General features: G+C 28.0%; 1 protein-coding gene across 1 annotated transcript in view; it reads right to left on the bottom strand.

The window, feature by feature from the left end:
• Rcd2 (Reduction in Cnn dots 2) overlaps nt 1–27,062 on the bottom strand; it is a 92,471-nt gene extending 65,409 nt beyond the window's left edge. The window contains exons 1-3 of the mRNA XM_075357530.1: nt 26,979–27,062; nt 6,824–7,073; nt 1,634–1,873 (exon numbers count right to left, since the gene is read on the bottom strand). Coding sequence (XP_075213645.1) covers nt 1,634–1,873; nt 6,824–7,073; nt 26,979–27,062 — 574 coding nt within the window. The remainder of the gene's footprint in view (nt 1–1,633; nt 1,874–6,823; nt 7,074–26,978) is intronic.
• Between the last annotated feature and the right edge of the window lie 282 nt (nt 27,063–27,344).

Genomic DNA, 27,344 nt, shown 5'->3' with positions numbered 1-27,344 from the left:
GTTGACAAGTGCTGCCAAATTCATGTTGAGGCTCAAAACCTTCAGACAACCCTCATATATTATACACAAAGATAGAGTTACGCTGAACAGTTACATAAATATATTTTAACAGTTACATAAACAGAAAGCACTGCAAAACAGTACACAAATAAATTAAATTCTAAAATTAAACATACATTTCAATAATTAAACAGTCAGATTAAACAGTCAATAATTAAACAGTAGATAAAGGAAATTAGTTCAGAAAAACATAAAACAAAGCCTAACGAAAAATAAATAAATAACCAATACTCATGAAAAAATTGTAACTAATGGTTATATATTTATTAATACTACTATTATTATTTATATATTAATTTTTTTATCAATCATTATTTTAGATTTCTTTAATTAATTTTAATTTTTATTTTCATATTTACCTCTTCATCTGTATCTACACATGACTCAACATGTGCATTTAGTTGTTTACAGATATTCTTAATTATTTTCTAATTACAAATCTACTGTATGATGTAAACAATTTTGTAAAAAGTATAAATAAATTATTTTTAATAAATATTAAAACAACTAAAACTGCATTATTTCCAATGATTTTAACATGCTCTATACTGTAGTTGTAAATAGATTATAATTACTTCCTAAAACAGATTTCAAGCTTGCCATAACTTTTTTGTTTACTAATATGGACAGGCAGTCAACTTACAACAGTTTATTTATACTCTTTTTAAGGGTGGTTGATGGATGAATTCCACCTTTAAATCCAAAATGGCAGCTTTACAATTGGTTCCATTTCTGAGTAAATTCCATTAAAAAATTTTCAAGTAGTACAAGTAGCTTATTAACCTAGTTACTGTAGTGGCAGCAGCTGAGAGACAAGCGTTCAATAACTGTGATGTCTAAGGTTCAAATCTCTCTTGTTTTATCTTTATTTTATTCTTACCTTAATAATAATTTAGTTGTTTTTTATTATATAGTATTTATAAATAATAATAGAAATAATAGTAGAATATATATATATATATACATAAGAATCTAGAAAAAACCACATGAATTTCAAGTTTGTTTATTATTTTATTTGAATATAATAATTACTACCCTATCAAATAGATTTTGTTTATAAAACTTGAAAAACAAATAAATAAGTTTAACTTAATTTTCAGCTTGCTTGTTGCAATCTTTGTTTTGTTTTTTTTATAATTAATTTTTTTATATTATAAAGGTATACTAAAAATTAAAATAAATTTGTTTATTTAAGTTTTTAGTTCTAAAAAATAAAATCTGTTTATTGTCTATTTGTTAATCCTTCATTTTCACTTCCCACTGATCCCTATTCCCACAAGTTCACAAAGAATTTACGTTAATAATCGTTATATTAAAATATTAATAGTAATACTAATTATAATCATTAAATTCATATATTTTTTTATAGATGAAAAGTTTTTTCTCATGCATATGTTATTAAATATATATAAGTAAGAATTACAAAAACAAATTTTGATAAATTTTAAATGAATGAAGAATAAATAAGTCTCAAAAAACAAAGACAGATAAATTTTCTAACTTATGAAAATAGTGATTTTATTTAAAATTATTGTTAGTTACAGTCAAATAAAAGACATGCATAATTACTCACCATTTTCAACACATTTATAAAGTGGGCAACAGGAACCGGGTTTTTCATTTCCAGGTCTTATAACTTTAGCCCAAAGAGGTGGTTTACATTCCGGTGGACGACATGGCTCGGGTGAACACTGACAACCTTGAGGCACAGAACAACATTCTTCAGCAGACTTAATTGCAGGAAGTCGGTTGCTGTCGGGCGGACAAGGCGGCTGCTCTACTTTATCACACACTACTTGACTGCAATTTTTCTCTGTAATAATAAGAATATTTACATTAGTAACAAAAATAATTAACAATCCTTCAAAAAATATTAATAAACTCTTACAGTTTTATAAGGTAAGATCTCTACTTTAAAATTATGGAGAGCACTAGGATTTTATTATTTGCCTAAAACAATAAGAATTAGAATCATAATCCAATAAATTAATAATGATCATATACTTGAAGCTAGCTGTGATCAGGCCAGTCAGCCAATTAAAAAAGTAAGTAAACCCATTAAACCATCTTGACCTCCAGAACAGATTGATAGAATAAGCCTTTCATTAAGAAGATCTTAAATTCAAATCTCGATCATTTTTCATATGACTTGAACACATTTTATGGTAATTCAACTTATCATGGACAATTAAATAGACAAAGCCAATACTCACACTACAAATTTCAGCAATTTCCCAAATTTTTATGACTCTGTCCTGGCAAATAGGATCATTAATGAGATTTTCCAAAATGTCCCGTCAAAACTTCTACTAGTCTTCTATTACAATAAAAATGACTGGCTTTTCCTGCCTCATTTTGACTGTTCAATCCACTTATAAAATTTTACATGATTAATACACTTTTCAACATCTGCAGCTGGTTTTATACCTTTAGAAAATAGAAATCTTATCACAGCATACTGTTTTTCCATAGCACACGTTTCAAGTGAAGCCAACATTTTGAAATAAAAGAGGTTATAATAATAGAAATTCTTTTGAACAACTGAAAGTTTTAAAAAATTGACAGCTGTTTCAGTACACAGTACCTATTACACAGTTTCTTTCGGGGCATGATGATTTTCAAGATAGGTTGGCCAGATGTGGTTTGATTAATTAGGCTTGTGTCTGGAGTGTAGGGCCAGTGATGATATGCATCAAATCTTATATGTCTGCCCCAGGTATGAAGCTGAATGTATCAAAATAGCTAGAGAGCTTGTAAGGACCAATTATGGTTTTGATCTGCAAGTTAATTGGAAAACCAAAAAGAGCAAGCAAAATCAAGAAGACTTGAGTAAATTGAATTGTAGGACAAAATTGCGTTGTTGAGATCAAAACTTTGCTTTGTTGGTATGAGGATAGTATTTTTTGTGTTTAAGGATTCATTCATGTAATGATCTGAGTGCATAGTATAACTGAAATTAGATAGTGATCACGCTTCTGTAAATCGGCTAATTTGATATTAACACATCCTATGAATGCTTCTGCTATAAGTATTATTATAACTATAAAAATACTTTGTTTTCATTTCTTTTATTAGAATGTATTTTCATCATGTAAAGGCTTCATCCATCGATTACTTGATACTTTTTATATAAGGAATGCCAAATTGAATGTCACCCGCCTAGTGATAATTGTAGACATTGTTAAACTATTCTAATAAGAGTAATCAATTTCATATACAATACATGATAAAAATGTATCTGCATTGAAGTAAAACTTAAACTAAGGTTTCATTAGTATTAATGAAATAATAACCATTTTTACAAAATGTAATTACTGTAAGGTTGTTAACTCATTTATACATACACAATCAAAGTTTATAGTTTCCAATATAAATTCAGTTGATCCTCAATGATTTTAACACAAATTTAAAAAAAAATGTATTTCATAATATGCCCATTAGCCTATCAAACACATTTATTGTTTTAGAAATCCTCATTTTTTAGAAAAGGACTTTCACACACAGGTGAAACATACACAACAAGCACCGAGATTGACCAGATTTCTACTACACTTTTAACTAATAAAATTAAAACAAAAGAATTTATAACAAATATGTAGCATGTGCAGTTGTTATTGTTTGGGAAATAACATTTTTTATTAGATAAAATCTATGACTGAATAATCATTTATGAAACAAATTTGCTCATGTTCTGTTTTCAATGGACTTAGGTCTATAAACTTCCAAAACATACTATTTGTGGTTTATTTCTTAAATTCCATAGATGGAAATGAAACACATTGTTTTCTACCTTCTAATCTCATCTAATTTTTTTGAAATGCCAGTTTATGTTATAAAGGGTGGAGCACAGGAAATGCACGTTTCACTACTGAATAACTTCAGTTGTTTTAATAATAGAAAAAAAGTTTTACAAGTTTTAAATAATATCTTTATTGCATTTTTGAAATCAACATACCTTAATTAGGTTTGGAAAATAATGTCAGTAAGATGTCCTGCTTGTTCCTACAAATTCAGAGCCCCTCCTCAAAGCTCTCTACGGCTTTCATTTTATTTGACAGCTTCAATTTCTTGACAAATAAAAATTTTCAGGTCTTTGATTGTGTATGGGCTTGTTCACAGATACTCTTGATTTCAGGTAGCCCCACAAAAAGAAGCCACAAATCGATGGATAGGGAGAGCGTGGGGACCAAGAAACATCGCCGAATGGTGAAATGACATGTCCAGGAAACATTTGTCGTACCACTTCAATTGATGCTCTCGCCATGTGAGCTGTGGCACCATCCTGCTGGAACCACATTTCTCTCATGTTCACCTGATGCCTTTCCAGTTATGGATGCAGGAAGTTGTTTAACATGTCGATCTAGTGCACTGATGTCACTGTAACTGTGGTTCTGCCTCTACAAAAAAGTAAGGACCAACAATCCCTACCATGGAGACACCGCACCACACTGTTACTTTTGAGCTGTGGAAAGGATTTTGGTGTAGTTCACGTGGGTTCTCAGACACCCAGTACCAACAGTTCTGTACATTAACATAGCTATCCAAATGAAAATGGGCTTCGTCACTCATCATTATTAGGGTGTTTGGATCTTCCATAAGAATGGCGTTCATTTTGCCACAAAATTCTTTGCATTGCACAAAATCCATTTCAGTAGAAATCCAGTTCAGTTATTTCAGTAATGGATGATCATTATTTTGTATGGGTGAATTTTGAGATCACCTTGTAAGTTGCGATGAAGCGAATGACGCAACATACCCAGCGTTACAGTCCATCACCTAGCAGATGGTTTCAGACAAGCAAGAACTCCCTTCTCACTCTGTCTATGTTTTCCAGGGTTTGGACTGAATGGGAAGGCCAAGTGGTTTTTTTTCTTCATCATAGACCCAATACTTACATCATAGACCCAGTACAGTACTGTATGTGTGGATAGCCACATAAAATTTTTTTTAAATTTTTATGATTACATATTTTTATGTGTTTACAATTTTTAATGTTTTAAGTTTAATGTGTGATTTTTTAAAAATAAAAAGTTTTATTAATGATGATGAGGAAAACCCTCGAAAGTGCTTTTATGAAATAACAATAAGCATAAGGTAAGCATTATTGAATTTTATACTCTTGCTGGTAAAGTTTTGTATACTTTTGTCTTATATATATATATATACACACACACACACACACACACATACATATCAAAGACAAAAGTATAAAAAAGTATATATAATTCATTTTTTATTTTATTGTTAAAAACAATGATTATAAATGGTACTGAAGATGATAAAAAATGAACTTAGTTCATAGGAAGTCTTAATATGGTATTAAGGTAGGTGATGATGTTAATAGAAAACTTACTAACAAGGAAGAATAGGTTTTTTATAAATGATAAACTTTTTTTTTATATTTTAATGAAAATTGAACATTACTTCTTATTTGTTCAATATTATTATTTTTTGATAATAAAGTTTTACAGTTCAGCAGAGAAGAAAACAAATAATTTATTACTTATCCTTAATTCATCTAAGCAAAGTATTACTGTACTCTAACATGTACATAGCTTTATCTGTAGAACACAATGAGAGAGAAAACATTTTGCAGGTAATTCATTTCAGAGAAAAAGAGGCCAAAAGAAAAGTCCAGCAAGTCATTGCAGAAAACATGAAAGACGAAACTTGTTTTTCTGAAAATTTCTCTAGTAATTATATTACAAAAGTCTGTATTAATACACTTTATTTGGCTACATGCTACGAATTCTAAGTACACATAAGTTAGAACGCTGTGGAGGCTGATGAACTAATCATTATTTGGTAGCAGATACTGAGGATTAGGAAAGAAGCTAGTTGTACTACCCAATATATCTGCCTGAGTAATATCTTAGTGCTTTATAATGCAGCTGCTAGTCCTACCAGAAAGCAGCAAAGAAGCTAAAACAAATGAACAGATGAAAAATAGCAACTTACCATGAGTATTTGATTAATTACAGCAACCCAGATTTAGGAATTATCAGAGTTGAATAATTTCAGAGGTTAACTAATATTAATTTGAATTTTTATGTAGTATACACAGCTTAAAAAAAATTATCAACAAACTGAAAATTTGGAACTTTGTGTTATGTGTGCAAAGTTCTAATGCTGTAGAACTTAAAACAATTATTTTTTTTATTTATATATAAATAAATGAAATACAACCTTACCAACAATTCGTCCGCAGTCTCCTTTCTAGTACTTTCAGTCATTCGACCATCCTCAGGAGAAGATAATCTTCAATTTATATCATTAAAATTAAATTGTGTAAAGGGTAAATTTAAAATCACAACTGATCATTACAGTATAAAGTTAGTCATGTCTGTTATGTAAGAAGGTCGCAATTGTTATCTGCAACCTTAAATCTTAGTTAAAGATCTTAGTTAACAACTGTGATCTTACATAACAGACATAACTAACTTTATACTACGACAACCAGTTGTTGTGATTTTAAATTTACTTTTTATATAATTTAATTTTAATAATATAAATTGAAGATTAACTTTTCCTGAGGATGGTTGAATGATCGAAAGTACTAGAAAGGAGACTGCGAACTAGAGGAGACTGCAGAATTGTTGGTAAGGTTGTATTTAATTTATTTATATATAAATAATATTATATGCCAAATGTGCCATGTTCAAAAACTTAATTGTTTTATAATGAAAAATTTTATTTTGAAAAAGTCTGTCAACACATAAATATTAAATTAAATGTATACTTATACATATCAAAATTATATTACCTGGTGGAGAAATGCATTCATACAAATCACAACAACTAGAAGGTTCCCTAGTTGCTGGTCGTTGTAGATGACTCACAGCGGGCGGTATGCAGGATTGAGGTGGAGGGCATTTGTCTGCACAAATGCAACCATTGTCAGGTGAATTAGGATCTGGAATAGAATCAGGAGGACATGCTGCAGCCTCCAATTCATCCAAACAATTTGGCTGTGAACAATTTGTCACCACTCCCTCTGAAAGTAGAAAAAAACACTAATTAGTAAAGTGATCAGAATGCTTGTTGGTTTCTAAAATTAGCTGGTCCTGAGTTCAATCCCTGACCAAGACCAGCTTTTTTCAACCCACTTGGTCTCACCTTCCTCAATAATATACAAGCCTAATATATAATTAAGGTCACAGCAAAAAAAAGGCATAAGTACTTTTAGAGAAATCTCAAGATGACAGCAGATCAAATATCCGTTAATGTTAATCAAAAGTACATTTTATATGAATAAAACATTACACAGCTCTCCCACAAGGCAATGATTATGATAATAATGAAAATTCTTCTGCCAGTACTGTACACCGAGTACTTTTAAATAATAGCAATAATGTAAAGGTAATATTGCATACAAAAGTTTTGATGAAATTCATAATTTATGCTTGTAAAATGACACTCTCTGTTCTTTTTAAATATGTATAGTTTTTGTTTTAATATGTATTATGTATATATTTACATGTGTGAAAATACAAGTTGGAACATAAAGATCCATACATTGCTGTCCCCTTTCCCATGAAATGTAAGAATCTGACTTAAATCTCAGTGTAGACTATGAAATGATATTATATTGAATTAACAATTATTTTAATAAAATGTGTTAAAAATACATCAGCATTTAAATAATATCATGATGATTTTTCAGAATCTTAATTTTAAGCTTTATTTATCACAGTTACATAATATTTTTATATTATAGTAATACTTCTTTAATTATTTTTAACAGAAAACACTTTATAAATTGTTTAAAGATATTTTTAAAAATCCTTTTGTTAACGACACATTAATTTACATTAGATTTTGATGTATAAATATCTTTCAAATTTAATTTTATATCAGTAATCTCACAACAACTGAAATTCTCAGTACTTAGAATGAATAAATAAATAAATGCTCCAGACTCAGAAAGGTAGGAGAAACAGATTTAAACTCATAAAAATGATTCAGAATCAAAAATTGAGTTAAAAAGAGTGAGAAATTCTTTTATTGGATCGCAGAACGGTTCATCTCCCATCACTTCATCTTTTTGTTCACCTCCTGCTATTTCATCCCTTTCCCAATCAGCACTGTAAAAGCAGTATGCTTCTTTTTCACTAGATTTATTAGATTGTTGAAAAAGGCAAGATGGTTTTAGTGATACTTTAATATTTCTGGGAATACTTTTGAACTGAAAGGCTTGTCAGTTTAGTGCCAGTCAGGGAAGCATATTTTATTTTCGTAAGTTTTTTGTTTAAAAACAATTATGAAATAATAATCACTTCAATAAATTTTATAAATAAATTTTTATCGTTTCACTTCCCACATTTCTCTTGCCACAATAAGTCTGTGTTTTATTACTCAACTGAAAAATATTATTAAATTGTTCTAAATAAATGAAGTTCTGAATTTTGTACAGTTTTTTATACATTAAAAAAGATATTTTGGATTTTAGCTTTTTAAAAAATTAAATGCTGACAGCAGCATTCTAAGTTGCAGCAGTTTACTAAGTTGGGTTCCACAACCCAATTTAGTACAAGATTCTAGATTAAGCACTGCACACACATTTGTATGTGCTCTCTGTTTTCACAAAATCTGCTATCATGAATTTCAGTGCTTGCTTTTAAAAGAAGTTGTACAGATGAAGAATTCTAAGTTTTATGTATGGCAACCAAAAAGGCTGTAAAATCTTTTTAACTTAGAAAATTTGGTGAAAATAAATATGTCTAAACAAATTTGTTATTTAGGTCATAAGTTTTATTTATGTAATTAATATAGTTTTCTCTCAAGACAAATTCAAAAAATATTTTAGTGAATACAACACATGTATTCTCGAGTTTTGTAAAAATAAAACATACTCTAATTTTTTTCAAAATTATATACACTTTTTTTTCAAAATTATATACCATTTTTTTATTTCTATTAAAATTCAATGTCATAAACAGGTTTAATTCTCGTAAATTTTTTAAAAGATTCCCAAAGATAGAACAATAAAATATTTTAAAATGTATTTATTATTTTATTTATTTAAATCTAAAAAAAGGATTTACTTGTATCTAGCTTTCAAATCAACAATAAATAATATAATTTTAAATTACATAAATAATTGTAAATGTAGTAGCAAATAAACAAATTTTTTTGTTCTAATTTACATTTAACTAATAGTAACATTTATTTTTCTTTATAAAGAGTCAATTAAATTACATTCAATTTATAAAAATAAATTTTGCTATAGTAAAGAATAATAAAAAGCATTGAATTTCCAATTACTCTACAAGTAGATTGAATTAAAGTGTCAACAGATGTAAAATTTAAATGAAATCAATTGATGGATGCAATTCAAAATAGGAAAGAATAGCAATTTATTTAAATTAATGGTTGTGGTACACTTTGGAATTAATATAAAGGGTTCAGCATTGCAATTGTCAAATTGAATGCAATCAAATATATAAGTAAACTCGCTAATAGAAATATGTAGACCACAGTTAAAAAGCACCACATGATTACACAATAATTCACAGTAAAAGAATTACACAAACATGTTACAACTGTCATCATCCTATTTTAAATACAAACACACACAACTCTAATCATCTGGGGATTTGCCTGTAAATATTTACTTATTTATTTAATTTAAATTGCTTAGAATAATATAAAGTGATGAACTGTGGTTTTTATTTAAATGTGAACATTGCTGTTATCTGAATACAGCATACAAGAGAGAAATAGTCTTAAAAGAGAGAATAGCTGCATTTAATTCTATATACAATAAGAAGATTTTTTTATCATTAATTTAAACAGAGATCACCAAACATTTTAAAACAAAAAAATCTTTTATTTTTATCCAAGATCAATTTATAAGTTGTACTGATATGTTACTTTTTATTTAAATAAATTAATGACTGACAAATTGTAAACAGAGTATGCTGCATTTGTACTTTCCTGGCAGGCTATACTGCCTGTTTTCATTAATTTGACTTTTGATGGACTCAAGATGTACAATTGTACATATCCAAAATGGTTTGCCTTAAGCATTCAAGAATGCAATTTACTCTAGAAGCATTTTTTCCATCATATCACTTCTTTTATGCCATTTATAAAAAAATGAAATGTTTTATTTAAATCACATTGTTAGTGCTTTTGGTGGCTTATCAAGATTTTTGTGCTGACATCATGGCCTTTTTCTTTCTCTAGTCATTTGTAGAAGCATGATTTGCTTTCTTTATTGCAATACTTTTTTAAGGAAAAGAAGTAGCAACAATTGGCCATTTCCCTATTTTGTGGCTATATGCATATCATACACATTAACTGTTGACTATTTTGAAAAATAAGCAAATACTTGTTACAAACCTGTAACTGTTATTTTTTTTTTTATTAAATAATATTATCTACAGTTTAATAAATTATAAATATATATATATATATATATATATATATACTGCTTTTGAAAAGGAACCACAAAATATGATCCACTCTTGGAAACATACTCCCTTAAAGTGCCATATTTTTTTTTTTTTTTTTTTATTTATTTATGTATACCAGGTTACAGAGTAACAGTGCAGTAACATGATGTTATTAGTACCTTGAAGAGATGCTAAGGCATCTGTGCAAAGTCTGGCATATAATTGTAAATGTATGAGTAAATGTGCTGTCTTGAACAGACTCAGGCAGACCACTCCTGAGATATGTAGATATGTCTAATTTACATTTATCATTACCATATTTGCTAAAGCTACCTCTTTGAGGTGAAATTTGAATGTAACAAATGCCCTCAAAATTTAATTTTTTTTTCCTTTATTTGTAGTTAAAGCCTAATATACATATCACTTCAAATATGTAGTTTTAAAAATTAAAAATAATCTTTTTAAATTACATTTTAAAATTTTGTTAATTGATATTTGCTCTGAAGAAAGATTAACTTACATTTTTTAATTTATAAAATGTTATATTATTTTTGAAAAGTGCATAACCGAATTTCAGACAGTTTTTGTTCAGATAACCTAACATTTAATTACAACTTGTCTCATGAACTCAAGCTGTTAAATTTATTATCATGCATCTTACTATTTTATAACAAAGAAAAGGAATTTATCTGTTTAATATAATTGCATATTTGATCTTCGATCACATACTCCACAAATATTTTAATTTATTTATTTTATAAAGTTACACATTCAAAATTCAAAACCATAATTTTTAGAGAAAGATTTGCTTTATCATTTTGTTAAATAAAAATTTATACATTCAATATTTTTAATCATATTTTCAGAAAGGATAATATAAAATAGTGGAATGTATTTTATTAATTCAATAAACTTTGTTCCCAATTTGTTTAAATTTAGTTTTTAAATGTAGTTAAAAGATATTTATTTTTATACTTAGAATTTAAACTGTAAGGTCAGTTTTATTAAGTTAGATTGATGCAAGAGTTTGATATTCACATTTGACTGAAACCTAGTAAACTGTATCTGGTAAACTGTACCTAGTAACCAGTAACCTACTATATACGTTAAAACACAGCGTAGAGTGATTACAAATCAAATAAATATTTTTGATGGTTTAAAAAATTATTTTTCAAACATAGAGATTATCATTCACATGGTTTTACAGGAAATTTCTTAAAGTTTGTTTCTAAAAGTGTTTTGTGTGTACATGGCAAATCATACAATAGATTATCAACATGGTAATCCAACTCATCCCAAACACTGCGAATGCATATCTCACTCAACACTTGCAACAGCATTTGAGATAAGTAGTTTTTATGCGATATCAACAGGAAAGATTGAGACAAAAACACCGTCTTTTAAGACAAAAAAGATGTCTCAAGACGTTAAAATTCTCACTTCATTCCCACTACTTGGTAATTAACATATCAAAATTATATTTTTGTCAGTTGCATGGCCACTCCAACTTCTTGGAAGGTGTTCATCCAGTTAATTTGGAATCATGTATGTATATGTGGCACACTTTCTCCAAGGTGTTTTGTTCCTCATATTCATATATTCTGTTCAATTACTCTTTGTCTGTTTTAAAAAAAAACTGATTTTTTTAAGTTTTTATTTACTTTTTACTGGCTGTATTTACATTAATTTTCTCATATTTAAATTCTCTACATTTTTTTACTAAATCTTCCACATTTATTAGTAGTTTAACAAAGCTATTATACTAAAAACCTATTTTTCGATACCAAATTTTGTGTTTTATGTTGGATATCTTAAAAACTACTGGAGTTACAGTTCTGGGACTTTTTTATCCCATTTCCCAGCTAAAATTACATAAGAAACCGGCAAATTTACTCCTTAATTTGGGTCCCAAAAATCACAGTATGGTTTCTTTTTATTGCAAGAGCTGAAATCTGTGTGAAATCTTTCGCTAGCCGTAACTCCAAAATGAAGCATTTCCAGATCAATGTTTATAAGAACATTTCTCATTATTTTGACCAGTAAAACATGTCCTGAAAGACATCCTATATAAAAGAATTTTTTTTTATAAACCATAAAAAAAAATCTTCTTCAATTTTATTACCATTGTATAAATTTTAATTTTAAAAGGATAGCTATTATCTGATATAAATAATAAGAATTTCTGAGAACAGAATCTGCATCTGTGCCACTGACTCAGAGGGAACGTTGCAAGATAATGACAGTTAACTGACTCTAATTTTAAATGGATAATATGAACTTGGAAATAAGTCAGTAATTTATTTTAAAATAAAGACAGTAGATGTTTAATAAGGCCTTTTCAAACAGGTCAAAGTATTACTCTGTGTTATACAAAAACTCTTTTTTAGTTTGGTAGAGATAGGTAACATTATTTTTCTGGGATAAACAATTAATTACTGATTGTTAATTATCAATTATTTTTTAAGATAATGTAGGATAATTCCTACATAACAGTTATTTCATAGAAACTAACAAAACTTTAAGAAAATATTATAATACGCAAGCATATATTTAAAGAAATAACATTTAGAATGTGTTGAAATTCTGTTAACTGATAATAGAAAGTATTTTTTCATATATAATACAACTATTATTACCATAACATTCACAAATACAATCTTATAAATAAATAATTATGAAACAGAACTGAACAAAAAAGAATTCTGCAAAGAAACAACTTATTTGTAAAACTTTATTTCAATAGGCTGTCAGATGCAATTACAATTTTCAAAGTTTTAATTCAGAATCTTCCTTTATGTCTTTTTACATAAAACAGCTTTAGAAAGGTGAATAACACTGGTACGTTGAAGGGGTATGAAGTAATTATATTTCAAGATGAATCCACTCTTTCTTTGAGAGAAGAATAAAACTTAAAGGAAAACAAAAGACTGACATCTTAAAGTTATGTTGAGCAAAAAGAAAAGCCACTCATGCAATTAAATTTATTAAACCATTTTATAATTAAACTTTATTCTGTTTGTAAAGTTTAAATAATTGAAAGAAGCACAGTGTTTTGCTTTTTGAAAATCTCCTCCCTCACCTGCCCAAGTTTCATTTTGTTCATTTCACGCTATATAATGAAGCATATAATTTTGTAGCACAATTTTCATGCACTAGTTACCTTCCACAGAAAACAGGAATCTCCATTCAACTGTGCCTCTGAAGACTATTCGTCATACGACCTTCAACTTGATTAGATAAAATCATGGACTCTAAAAAAAATTAATTATTTTCCTTGTTACACAAGCTTCCATTATCATTAAAGTAAATTAAAGTATTTTTAAAAATCTGGATAATTACTGGAATAAATGTTATGTTTTTATTCAAAATCTCTGAAACCTTTCAAATTAAACATTCAAAAAACAACTCGATAATTTTTTTTAATTTAAAATTATTTACTATGATAGAAAAAATTAAACAATTAAAAGTAACGTAACAATTTATTATTAATGTTCACGTACATTCAAAACATGCTACATGTTCATGCAAACCTCACTGAAACAAGTTCTTAATAATCAAAGATCTCTAATATCTAAGACAATCTAACAATCTGGCAGGATCGGTAGATTTAACTGTAAAATTGATTGGTAAAGATTTAACTGGCGAGTTACCAAGATTTTCAACCTTCTATCAGTAACAACTTAACTCTAATTAAGAATAAAATATAATTTGAATGATGTATAAGTTCACAATATGTAAATTTATCTCTATCGTAATAATAACTAACAAAAAGCACTTTACAGGTAATAAAAGACATTATACGACAGGTAATAAAAAATTGTACTAATAGTTAACAGAACTATAGTATGCATCACAAAGATGACAAGTGTTATAAGATTATATCATTTTTAAAAAGTAAATCTCATGATGATAAGCAATAAAATAATTATCATAATTACAGTTATTCCTGTGTTTAAAGTAATTTTTTAACCTTTAGGTTAAATTGGTTTAGAAAGAAAAAAGAATTGGTTTTAACAGTATTTTTTTGGATATGAATTAAAACAAAAATTGATAGAAATGAAATTTTTGTAGATTCATTAATTCAAACTTTTTCTGCACTTCTATTATATTTTCATCAAAATACAATTTTTTTAATTGCATAATGTTTAACATTAAATTTTTACTATTACTAAACAAAAAACAAAAAAAATTGAAACAATATCACAGCCTTAAAGTATTTTAAAGTTTATAAGGCAATTTTTCAAATAAAATAATTCTAATTTAATTAACATTATATCAACAATACTGTAAACACGTACCAAAGATCCAGCCATTGTCGGAGGAGTGAAAATGTATTACTGTAGAGATAGTAAAATATAAATGTTTTTCAATAATTGTACCTGTTAGCAGTTATTTTATACAATGGAAGTTAAAAATAATTACTTTTATTGATTATTTAAAATTCCTCTTTTAAATTCAAAATTAATTTTTTAAGTTACAGATGTTTGAAAATTTTGTACAATAACAATGAATCTATAAGAAAATATAAAAAAGTAATAAATAGTAAGAAAATAAAATCAGTTAGTAACATTTTCTACTAAAATAGATTTAATAAATGGAGTTCTTAGACTGCATATAACTATTAAACAAACTATTTTTGTTTAATGTAACAGTATTCTACTTTCAAAAAGCATACATTAATTAATTTATTTTTTTAAATAAATTATTTAATAAGTAATGCAATAGAATATTTAAAACTACTATTAAATAATGTTTTCAATCAGTTCAAATACTTTTGAAAAATCAGCCTTTTTAAATATACAAGTGATATAGTTAAATTCAGAGATATCTGAATTTAAGATTTAAAATTGTTTGTTTATTTACTGCATTAAATATTATCAGTTTCCTTACACAGTTTCAGTTGCAGGAGTACACAATTATTCAATAGGATATTTCATTAGTTACAAAAAAATTCTCTAAATAGAAATCAGGACGAATAAATTTATAAGTGGCATTTCAGTATTATTCATATGCATATATTGGTAAGGTAATTTACACAAACTAGTACACGGTATACATGGATTTGAATACTAGATCGTGGATAACTGTGTTCTTTGGTGGTAGGGTTTCAATTAACCACACATCTCAGGAATGGTCAAACTGAGACTGTACAAGACTACATTTCATTTACACTCATACATTTCATCCTCATTCATCCTCTGAAGTATTATCTGAAAGGTAATTATCGGAGGCTAAACAGGAAAAAGAAAGAAAGAAAGTACATGGTAGTACAGATTGTATTTTGGCACCAATCTCCGCCCGCTTAAATGTATTTTTCATTTCTTTCACACATTACCATTACAAACTTCCAGCATTTAAATTAAATTTATGTTAGAATAACAATTCAAATGATACCACTCTTTCTATGAACTATATTATAACAATTCAAATATAAAAGTTAACAAAAAAAAACTTTCTTGATAATTTAGAAATCTATCATCGTGTTGCAAATTTACCAGTTAGTTTATAAAGGATTTAAAAAAAAAAATACTAAAATCTCCAATTTTTAACTCAAACCATCCTCATTTTGTACATGATAGATGATTAAAATTTTCATTTCTAAAAACTGCTAAAAGTGAACTTTTTCTTTTCCTAAATAATAATTTAACTAAACTTAATAAATAAAAATTACTTTAATAAGTTGGTTTTACACAGAAATAGCAGATTTATGTGAAAAATACAGTAGCCTATCTTTAATGGTGTTCACTGTACATATATATTTATTTATATTTACATTATATTTATTTATTTATTCATACTCAACAATAAACTAAACTAACACTAAATTACAATTACACTATTTTTTGTAATTTTTACAATAAGATGAATTTTGTAGCATATGAAAAATGCTAAGGATTCACAAATAACAAGGATTCAAACCCAAAAACCTTCTACATGAAAGTTAAGAGAAGCATCTGTTAACTTGCCAATCCTATAGAGACTGGCAAAATGTTATATGAATAATTTAATTAAAACCTTTCTATACCATAAATAAAAAAAACTGGTCAACCTTACATAGCAAAGACTCACTTTTTAATTGAAAGATTCAAGCAAAGATCAATTACATAAATTCTATTTAAAATCACGTTAAAATTTTTATTCTGAAAACAATTACATTATATTATATAACTGATAACTGCCAGTCTAAATTAACAGTAATCTGGCTAGTTACAAAACCCTTGTTATTCAATATTAAAGAAATCGTAACACTTTAGCAGAAATTCTTCAACAGTTTTAACCATACAAAAATTTACAAACTAAGACCTTTAAAATACAAATCTTAGTTTAAAATAATATATAGATAAGTGTGTTCACTAAAAATTATACTTTTCTTTATTAATAAAAAAAGACAATTATTCATGAGTTACTATTATGTCAAAACATTTGTTAGTTACATTCTTCATATATTATGTTGGGATTAAATTAATAATACTGTTCACAAACTGTTGTATTATTGAAGAAAACTTATTGAAATACTCTTAACAGTTGTAGCATTGCTGTAAATATACTACTACAGTTATAAACCAGGGTTAATAACTATATTATTACTGTAATTAAGATGTTGTCTTTCTTATGTAAATATCTACATAACCAACTGTATGAAAAAAAAAAGAAAAAAAAGTTGTTTGCAAATGCAATTAAATTTTAAATGATTAGTTGGGATACATAATATTAAAAATGTATTTTTACATCTTGCCATCACATGATTTATTTTTATTATAAGAAATAATAAAAATCATTAGCACTAATAAAAGTAAAGAGAAAAAAACACTGCAACATTAAATGTCACAGTAACACAAACAGAATGAATACTAACTGTTTTATTACATACAATTTTCAACATGAAAACCTCATTAAAATTATATAAAGTAATCAAAAAGAAATGAAGAAACCAGCAAAATTTATTCTTTAGAATATTTTTCTGATGCAAATATATAACTCTTGTTTTACTAAAGTTCACAGTTGTATAAATTTAATTTTACAAAGTTAAGATCTTATTATAAACTCATTTAAAAGAACATTACATCAAGTGTAACAAATAAAGAAAGACAAAGTTTTAAAGTTATATGCAATACTGATTTTCAGTTCAAGAATAAAAGAGATATGACATGCTTCAACAAAAATTCCATGTAAGTTTTAGTTAAAACTACAAGAAAGTTTTCATAATATCAAAGAGAATTATTTGTTTAATAAAAAGAAGTTCACTTGTAATTATTATGGCATTTGTTGATAAGTAAAGATGAGGTGATTAAAAACTCCAGATTTCTTTGATCACATGACTGTGCACACAAGTGTGAGACCTACCACACAATTCTGGAAAAGGCAAGAATTTTCCATTAAAAATCTCATCTCAAGATCCGCTTTATTGTAATATCTTGAAGAAAGGTAATTTGTTACAGTATAATTATATTTAACCCACCGCGTTGGTCTAGCGGTTAATGCGTCTTCCCAAATCGGCTGATTTGGAAGTTGAGAGTTCCAGTGTTCAAGTCCTGGTAAAGTCAGTTATTTTTACACGGATTTGAATACTAGATCATGGATACCAGTGTTCTTTGTGGTTGGGTTTTCAATTAACTACACATCTCAGGAATGGTTAAACTGTGACTGTAAAAGACTACACTCATACATATCATGCTCATTCAAACTGAAGTATTATCTGAATGATAATTACCGGAGGCTAAACAGAAAAAGGAAAGTATAATTATAATTGAGTTGGTCAAGAAAAAATTCTTAAATCTAATTTACAATTTTCATTCTGAGTAACGAACCTGATTTCCTAAGGTGTTCTGGAGAGATGGATGCCCACTCCCTGAGAGGGTCTTTGAAACACTCTTTCAGGTAGGGTATGGTTCTGTTACACAGACCACCTGAGTAATTACCCCCTACCTAATTTTCACCCTTTTTTCTACTTCTCAGTCGTGCTCTACTGAAAGACAGATCAGTTTCCACATTAAAGACATCAAACAGTTATTGTATTTCTGGTATTTGTGTGGTTTGGTAGATATGTTGGCTCTGCTTATGAATCTATCTGGAAATATCATTACCTATCCAATAATTTTGTGCAAAACCCCATCCTGATGCTGAGCTGCTTATCAGGTAACGTTATGTTTGCTTCTTGTTAGAATTTCATAATTGTATTTTATAACTGGCTTTGACAAATAGATGGATTTCAGTAGTGGTAGTACAAAATTGTTATTGTTGCAATGAACAATTGTTTAAGAGGTATGAGAATAAAATTTAGATGTTTGTAGCACACTCAAAATATAAATATTTGATAGTACAGTCTAGTTTGAAATTTAGGGAGATTGCTATTTTGTGTCCTTCAGTGTTAGAGAAAGTTGCAGTATCACACTTCTACATAACAATCAGTTAAGGCAATTAGTTCAGAGTGCTACAAATTAAGAGTAAATGAGCAAAATTGGAAGAAGCTTAACATTAAGGTGACAGTAAAAAGTAAACACAATGATGTTGACTCACCAGCGTAGGAACTGAAAGCCTATGTACTAGGCATTTTGCATGCACTCACCTCTGCTACAAGAACGCTAAAAACATTGTCATTTTCTGTATTCTTTTGTGGTATGGTAATACATTTATAAACTTGTTGTAGCACATGTAATTGTTGAGTTTTATTCTAAATTATACAGTGATGTGTAGCAACTGTTGTACAGCAACTAATAATGGTAGAATCACTTATGAATCACACATGACTAACATGCTATTTATGAATTTGTAAAGTACAAACACAACATGCAATTATAAGAATTTAATTTACTTATTTTTAATCTACTCTAATTATTGCACGTGAAGAATCATACATACACATCGCTTGTAATTATGTTCTACAAGTGGTTATTATAGAAACATTTATTGCAGTGTATATTTTACTTAATGAAGTGAACAGCTGCTAGCGATTTATTTTTATTATTTGTTGAGTTGTTTTCATTTAAGGCTTTGTCATTCATTGAGTTATATAAATTTTTAATATTTCAATACAGTTATTTTCTTTTAAAATGGCTTCAAAAACCATTTTAAAAGAAATTTAGTTGGAAACGGTACAGCAGTTCATAGTCAGGAGAGGGAAGATGTATTCAACATTTACCTATTTATTTTTACAAAACAATGCCAGAACCAGAATAGTGAGGAAAACTGAAGTGCAGTTGTTCAAGTGACAAAAGTATCAAAATGAACGGTCCAAAGAATTACAGTAGAAGGGAAATAAAATGAAACTGAGAAGCCATCCATGTTCATTTCACAGAGAAAACAAGTAAATTGCACCAGTACTGTGTGCAATTTATATTTTTTTTGACACGGATGCTTTGAGTCATTTAATGTAACTGAAAAATACATTCCTACTGTGAAGAGAATTATGCAAAAAGCTTGCAAAAGTGAAATTATTTCAAAGGGACTGAAAGATCAAAGGAGAACATTACATAAAATGGGATTCAGATGGGAAAAAACAGAAGACAACCGGAAAATACTGACAGAACGTCATGATATTAAAATGCAAGAATGAAATTTCTATGACAAATTTCCCTGTTTCACAAACAAGGACAGCCAATTGTATACACAGATGAAACCTACATTCACAAAAGTCATGCGACACCAAACTCATGGGTAGACACAAAAAACCATCATGAGGGACTGAAAACAACAGTATCCAAGACCTCACTATAAAAATTATTCATGCCGGTTGTAATAAAGAATTTATTAACAATGCTTTACTTATATACGAGTCAAATAAAATAGAAGATTATCACAAATCGATGGATTCCAAAAAGTATACAAAATGGTTTGAGAGAAGTGTATTCCCAGCTTGCCACCTTGGTCGGTCATTGTATTAGATAATGCATATCACAACATTCTGTTACAAACGGTCAAATTCTAACTCTTTAAAAAGTATTATGATAAAATGGTTTGCTAAACAATGAAGTAACTGTTCTCCTGCTATGGCAAATACTGAATTATATATCATAAAATTATACAAACAAATCAAAAGAAATTTCTAATAGATGGAATTTCCAAAAATTATGGTCATACAGTTCTATGGTTGCCACTCTGACTTAAATGCCATTGAAACGATTTGGAGTCAAATGAAAGGGCAAGTAGCTAAAAGAAATACAACTTTTAACAGGTCGAACGTTCTTAAGTTAGCTGAAGAGGAATTTCATGAAGTATCTGAAGCTGAGTGGTGCAATATCTGCGAGCATGTTGTCAACATTGAAAAAAATACATTGAAGATGAACATTTATATGATATGCACATCAAAAATTTTGTGATAAATGTAAATTCAGAATCAGACACAAGCTCTTTAGAGTCTACTGACCACAAAGACTTCAGAATTTGCGAGCTACCGCAATAAAGTTTGTTAAAAAAATAATTATTTAAAATACTTTAAAATAATAATAATTGAGATACTAGACTAGTTTAATTAAATAGCATCATATGTATTTTTAGTTGTAAATATCATATATATTAAACTGACAATATTTTCAGTCGGCCTAGCACATTGCCAAATGTTTACTGAATGCCAGTAGTTTTTTGTGTCAATTTATGTGCTTATAGTTATAAACACATTGATGCCTCTGCCAAGCCATGTGCATCAATGGCATCCTGACAGATGCAAAAGTCAGATAAAACTGTGATATGTAATCAGATTTGGAGAGTCTAAAACACAATCTCTGGTAAAGCCCATCAGGGCAAGGAATGGAGGGGGTGATGTGAAGACCAGGATCATTACAAGGCAGATATGTCTTACCCTACAGGGATCAGAATGTACTTCCTGATTACAGAAATATACATAAATTTATCAACAAAAAATAATACAAATAGTAATTTAAAATAAGATCATGAAATTTGTACAGAAATTTTTGTATTAAGGGTTTTCATTATCTAAAGGAATTTTAAAAAACTAAATGATAAGAGTGGAAAATACTGGAAAGTGGTAGTTCCACATCCTTTTAAAAAATTGAAATATGAATTATATCTTAATTCATTTTCTCTCACACTAATAGCCTGGATTAGTTTATTAAAAAAATATGCTAGCGACTTTTTAATAGCATGAGTAAATATCAATTTTTTTTTTTTTTAATAGTTTTAATGATGGACAAACATTCTTTTATTCATGACTCCTCCCCAATTATATAATATAAAGAAAAATTGGCTGCTGACATTGCTCAAGCCTAACAAGAATTTTTCATTTTTCCTTATCTAGTAGATCCAAAGATTTTTTTATGAAAAACTAAATTTATTCATTCTAGGTCAAATCAATGACACCTGTGAATCAAAGTATATCAATGACACCTGTGGAACTCTATAATATATTTATAAATTTCAGAACAAGAATCTGGAAATTTTAAAATAGTACAGTAGTGCAATGTTCTAAATCTTATAAATCAATTTTCAAACTATTAACCAATAACACTATAATAACACATTTTTCTTCACAGCAAAATATGATTTGAAAAAATAATGTTTTTTTAAATAAATCTGAATACATTAAAAAAACAATCTGTAATGAGAAAAATTAATTTGACAGCTTGCAGACCTTTAAATGTTTATTCGAATGTTCATACACACTTGTATATGTTTATGAAGGGGGTACATGAAATAGCAGTAATTGGAATTGAGCCAAAATAGAACAGTGTTTTGTCAAACCTCATTCAGATCTATTGCATAGTGGTGGTCATTCCATTACCTATCTACCAGGATTTGCAATTTATTGGTATATATTTGAACGGTATCATTCACACACATATTTGCAAACCAGTTCAACAAAAGCTCTACTGGAGTAATTAATTTTAATTTAGATGGATGGAACAAGAGGTATGGTATAATTACAATGGCTGTGAAACTCACACAACCTGGAAAATAATATTAACAGGAAATGCCTGATACTATTCAAAGGTAAACTTCAACAGTATACTCACAATACAAATGAATCAAGTAGCTTTTTACATTTAAAGCACAACCATTACCCCTATACTTTTATAGCATCAAATTGTTTACTGATACAACACAATGTAAATGTTAAGAAAAGCAGTGATTGTTTTTTTTAACGAGAGATTTCAACTTTATTTAATTTTAAATCTAACTTTAATTATAATTTATTTATGAAATTTCAACTTTAAAAAGCAAAAAAGAGGAGTTTGATTTCCTTTTATATTTCCAGTACTTTAAAAATTATCTAACAATTTATTTATTAAGAATGAAAGATGCACTTCATTACTTTCTTTTTCATATCAATTTATTAGCCTCTTACAATTAACATTCTTAATTTTCTCTTTCATGTTTTCTTATATTTCTGACCCCAAACGGTTTTCATTCTACCACACACCCTATCAGAATAAAATTCATAAACTAACGTGTCTTAAGACTGAATTTTTTAAAGTTTAAGCAACCTACATTCCTCTTCACATTTCATCCAAAACCTCTTCATGTTGTAATCCAGATATCAACCAAATTACTAACATTCTCTTACAACACTTATTTTGAAACCTTCTAATTTTATTTTTGTTACTTTCCTGTGATCCACATTTTGCTATTAAAAAAATACACTTGTGTAAATATGTTGATCTCTTTCCAATCAAGATTTAATTCTTAAAGCTATATTTCAAGCTACAATAGCACTTTTCTTTTTTACATAAAAGCAAACTGCGTATTCCCAGATTCATGTATTTTCTTCATACTCTTGGTAAATATAAACATATCCTGTCTCTTTCTTATTTTTTAATAATGAACCAGCTGAGCTTAAGTTTGTTTAAGCATTTATTAACTTATCACTTCACTTTCCTTTATGTGAACTAAGTATAATTAAAATGTATACATGTGCTAACTAGAATCTTTAATATTTTGTCTTAATATAATGTCTTAATATTTTGTCTTAATTTAATATAATGTCTAACTAATTTAATGTAATTTAAAATACAAATAAAGGAAGTGTAAATTATCCATTGTTTATTTCTCCACCAATTACTTAGTATATGCTATTACCACAATCAACGAGTCACTAAGTTGCTGGAATGGCTGTACATTAATTTTGGTCCTCCGAGCCAGATACTTTAAAAATATGGATAGACGGGATAACTAAATGTGCTACATGTGAAGTTCTAATATTGTGATATAAATACATAGCAGCTTAACAAATTCAATCTTCATTGGTGATCTTCAATAATAATTAACTTATGAATGAAAATATTATTTTGGAGTTTTCTTCACTACATTGGATCTGGATTCATAATATATGTTAACACCGTTGTCTATATAATATTTGTGTAATTTAGTTTTACTTTGTTTTTTAAGCTATATTAGTTATTGTAATCATTATGGATAAAGAACAATTTTTAAGACAAAGAAAATCAATTAAAGCCTCCATTACAAGAATTGGAACATTCGTAAACAAATTTGACGGGTCACAAGGTGACAGCCACGCCTTGAAAATTTTTAAATCTGCTTGAATTGCACTGCAAACACGATTCCATTTAATCACAATTAGAAATGAATGTTGATGATAGTTAGACTTTAGATAGAGAAAGTAAAAAAAAAATTTATGCAACATAGAATGTAAGTTGCAATAATGTAAAATAATAAAAAGAACATTAGATACAGCTATTAAACAATTAAAATTGCAACCTATCAATTTACCATTGTTTAAAGGTGACATTCTTCAATGGCCTCACTTTTTTAATATATTTAATGACTTAATCCACACTCAAAAAGATTTAACAAATATTCAAAAATTACATTTGCATTCATTGCTTCAAGATGAAGCCTTAGCCTTTCTTAGAAATCTTCCAATAACAAATGAAAATTATAGAACTGCATTAGATTAATTGATAAAATCATTTTATAATAAATTCATGACTGCATATTTTAATGCAGATCGCATTTTAAAAATAAATTGTTTGAAAAGAGAATAATTAGATCTTCTATCTAAATTCATTCAACTCACTTGAAGCAATGAAACTTCCAGTTAACATATTCGAATTCATAGTAATTTAATTTCTAACCTAAAGGCTGGATTATAATATTGCAAGATTATGTAAGGAAAGATTATCAAATAACTGTCCAAATTTTCAAGAGATCTAGAATTTAAGTCCTACATTTAAATCTGAGGATTTAAATCACAATGCATTTAAATCTCATCGCAAAATGCTATAAATCGTATACATGAGACCTTTTTGAACATAATTGTTTCTTATGTTTTCACAAAGGTCATAGTAACAATGTTACTCAAGTAACTTAGGTGATTTTTCAACAGACACAGTACACTTGTTCATACTGATTCTAAATTTATGATAAATTTAGTAATGACTATTGTTCACAATTAAACAAAAAGGTATTTTGTCTACTGCTGTATGTAATGTAAATTTTTTTGGTCATTCTCATTTGTCGTCTGGCAGTTGACTCATTAAATTGACTTAGGCAGTCAATTAAACTTTTGCACATATAAGTTTGCTCACAAATTGAGACTTCAACTCTATAGATTTGCCTACTTCAGGCATAAATAATGGATTAGTGTCTGATTATAGTGTCTTACAACATTGCATTCAATACAAAACCTTGTGCCAGGCATAACTAATAACCTTCCATTACATAAATTTGAAACCTCTCATATTAATCTACCTCAAAATCTAGTCTTTGCAGATCCTGAATTTTAATATATCAAATAATACTGATATTCTAGTTTCAGCTGATTAGATTTTAAAATCAGCCCAATTTTATTTAAATCTTATTTTGCCTCTTAAACTTATGTTAGATTGAAGATATCCTATTAGAGATTAAGCTATGATATATTGTTAGCGGCTGTCTTCCTACTAAATTTAAATACAAGAATGCTGTTACATCCCTTTTTACAATCAACAATACCTTAATCATCAAACTACACTTGATTCTGATGTTTCAGTTAATGAAATGTCTACATGTGAAATACACTCCAACTTCATACCACTAGGAATAATCAGTGCAGATTTATTGCCTCATTACCATGTAAATCTGATAATTATGCAACAATTTCAATCTTAAAGGGAAATATTCTGCCTTTATGCAAGAATGCTTAAGATTAGGTCATATCTCATTACTTAATTCTGACGATTAACTAATGAACCAGATATTTATTAATTACCTCACCACCTAATATTTAAGCCCACAAGTCTTAACTATTAAAATGCAAGTTGTCTTCAATGGCTTTAGTTAAAACTTCTCATGGTTTATCTCTTAATGATATAATATTAGTTGGGCATGTTGTACAACAAGATTTATTCTCAATAGTACTTTGATTTAGAATCCATAACCATGTCATTACAACAACATAGTGAAAAATGTATTTTCAAATACTAGTTAAACCTTATGAGATTAACCTTACAGATTTACAAAGCATTTTTTGGCATAACAACATTTTGCACTTAGAACTAAAACATATGAGAACCATTCATGCTCCATACTTAGCCACTAGATGTCTAATCCAAATATTAAATGAAAACCAAAGAGATTTCCCATTAGCATGTAATGCTATTAGAAATGATTTTTGTTGATTTTATTTTGGGCTCTGACCATCTAAATGAAGCTATCCAACTAAAAACTGAGTGTCTAATTCACTCTCTGGTTTTCCACTTAATCAACGGTTCTCTAATAATCAAATATTGCTGCTCTTCAGCATAATTGTTCTATTCTTTTAGCGCAGGAACATGTTACGTACCTTAGGCATTTTATGGAATAATTCTACATACATTATAATTTCAAATTGCTGAATCTATTGATACTAAAATTTTTACTAAAAGAATTGTTTTCTCTATTATTGCAAGAGTGTTTAGCTCATTAGGTCTTATTGTTTTCTCTCATAAATGTTTTATGCAATCTTTATGGCAATTTAAAATTAATTGGGATGATAGATTACCTACAACAATGGTTATAAGTTATGCAAAAACTTAATGAATATAATATTTAATTTAATTCTTCCAATTAAATTCAACAACAGTGCTGAGGTTAACTCAGTCCAAATACACGGATTTTCAGACGCTTCCATAAAGGGTATGGCTGTTGTATCTACATTCGAACTGTATTTTCTAATCAATTTCATGTAACTTACTTTGTTCCAAATCAAGACTTGCTCCTTTAAAGCAAATAACACTACCAAGTCTTGAATTATCTGGTTATTTATTACTCTTATGTTTGTTAGTGAATACATGCTCTGAATATACACACTGATGAAATACATTTGTATTCAGATTCAACAATAGTGCTGTCCTGGATTCATGGACATCAGTCTGCTTGGAAGGTATTTATTAGCAATAGAATTACTGAAATTCAAAAATACCTCAAATTCTAAATGGCACTATATTAAGTCTTTTGAAAATCCAGCTGACATCTTGTTTAGGGGTTGTGTAATCCAAGTAAATTAACTGATACTTCGCTTTGGTGGCATGGTCCTCATTAGCTCGTTTTCATCTCCTTTGTGAAATCATACTAACTTATAGAAAAACATACTGTCTCATAGAAAAACATAGGCACATCAACAGCTTTAGTACATGTTGTTTTACTTACTACTGTTTTACTATTAACAGTTTCCATCTTTACATAAGCTAACTCGTATATTCAGCTTTTTCAGATTTATTCATAACCATAAATTAAATCAAACTGAATGAATTAACTGGTCATTTAACTACTAGGGAACAATAATTACTTCAAACCAAATTAAAATCATTTCACTTGACCCATTTCTGGATGACTTTGGACTATTACAAGTAGGAGGTAGATTACAAAACTGTTTAATATATTACCATGCTAAACATCATATTATCCTACATATAACTAAATTAATTATTATAGCTAAGCATTTACGTCTTTTACATT

Source organism: Lycorma delicatula, chromosome 2 (genome assembly GCF_047948215.1).
Source record: "Lycorma delicatula isolate Av1 chromosome 2, ASM4794821v1, whole genome shotgun sequence".
NCBI classification, from domain to species: domain Eukaryota; kingdom Metazoa; phylum Arthropoda; class Insecta; order Hemiptera; family Fulgoridae; genus Lycorma; species Lycorma delicatula.
The sequence above is the reverse complement of the archived record's forward strand: the minus strand, read 5'-3'. Positions and strand labels throughout refer to the sequence as shown.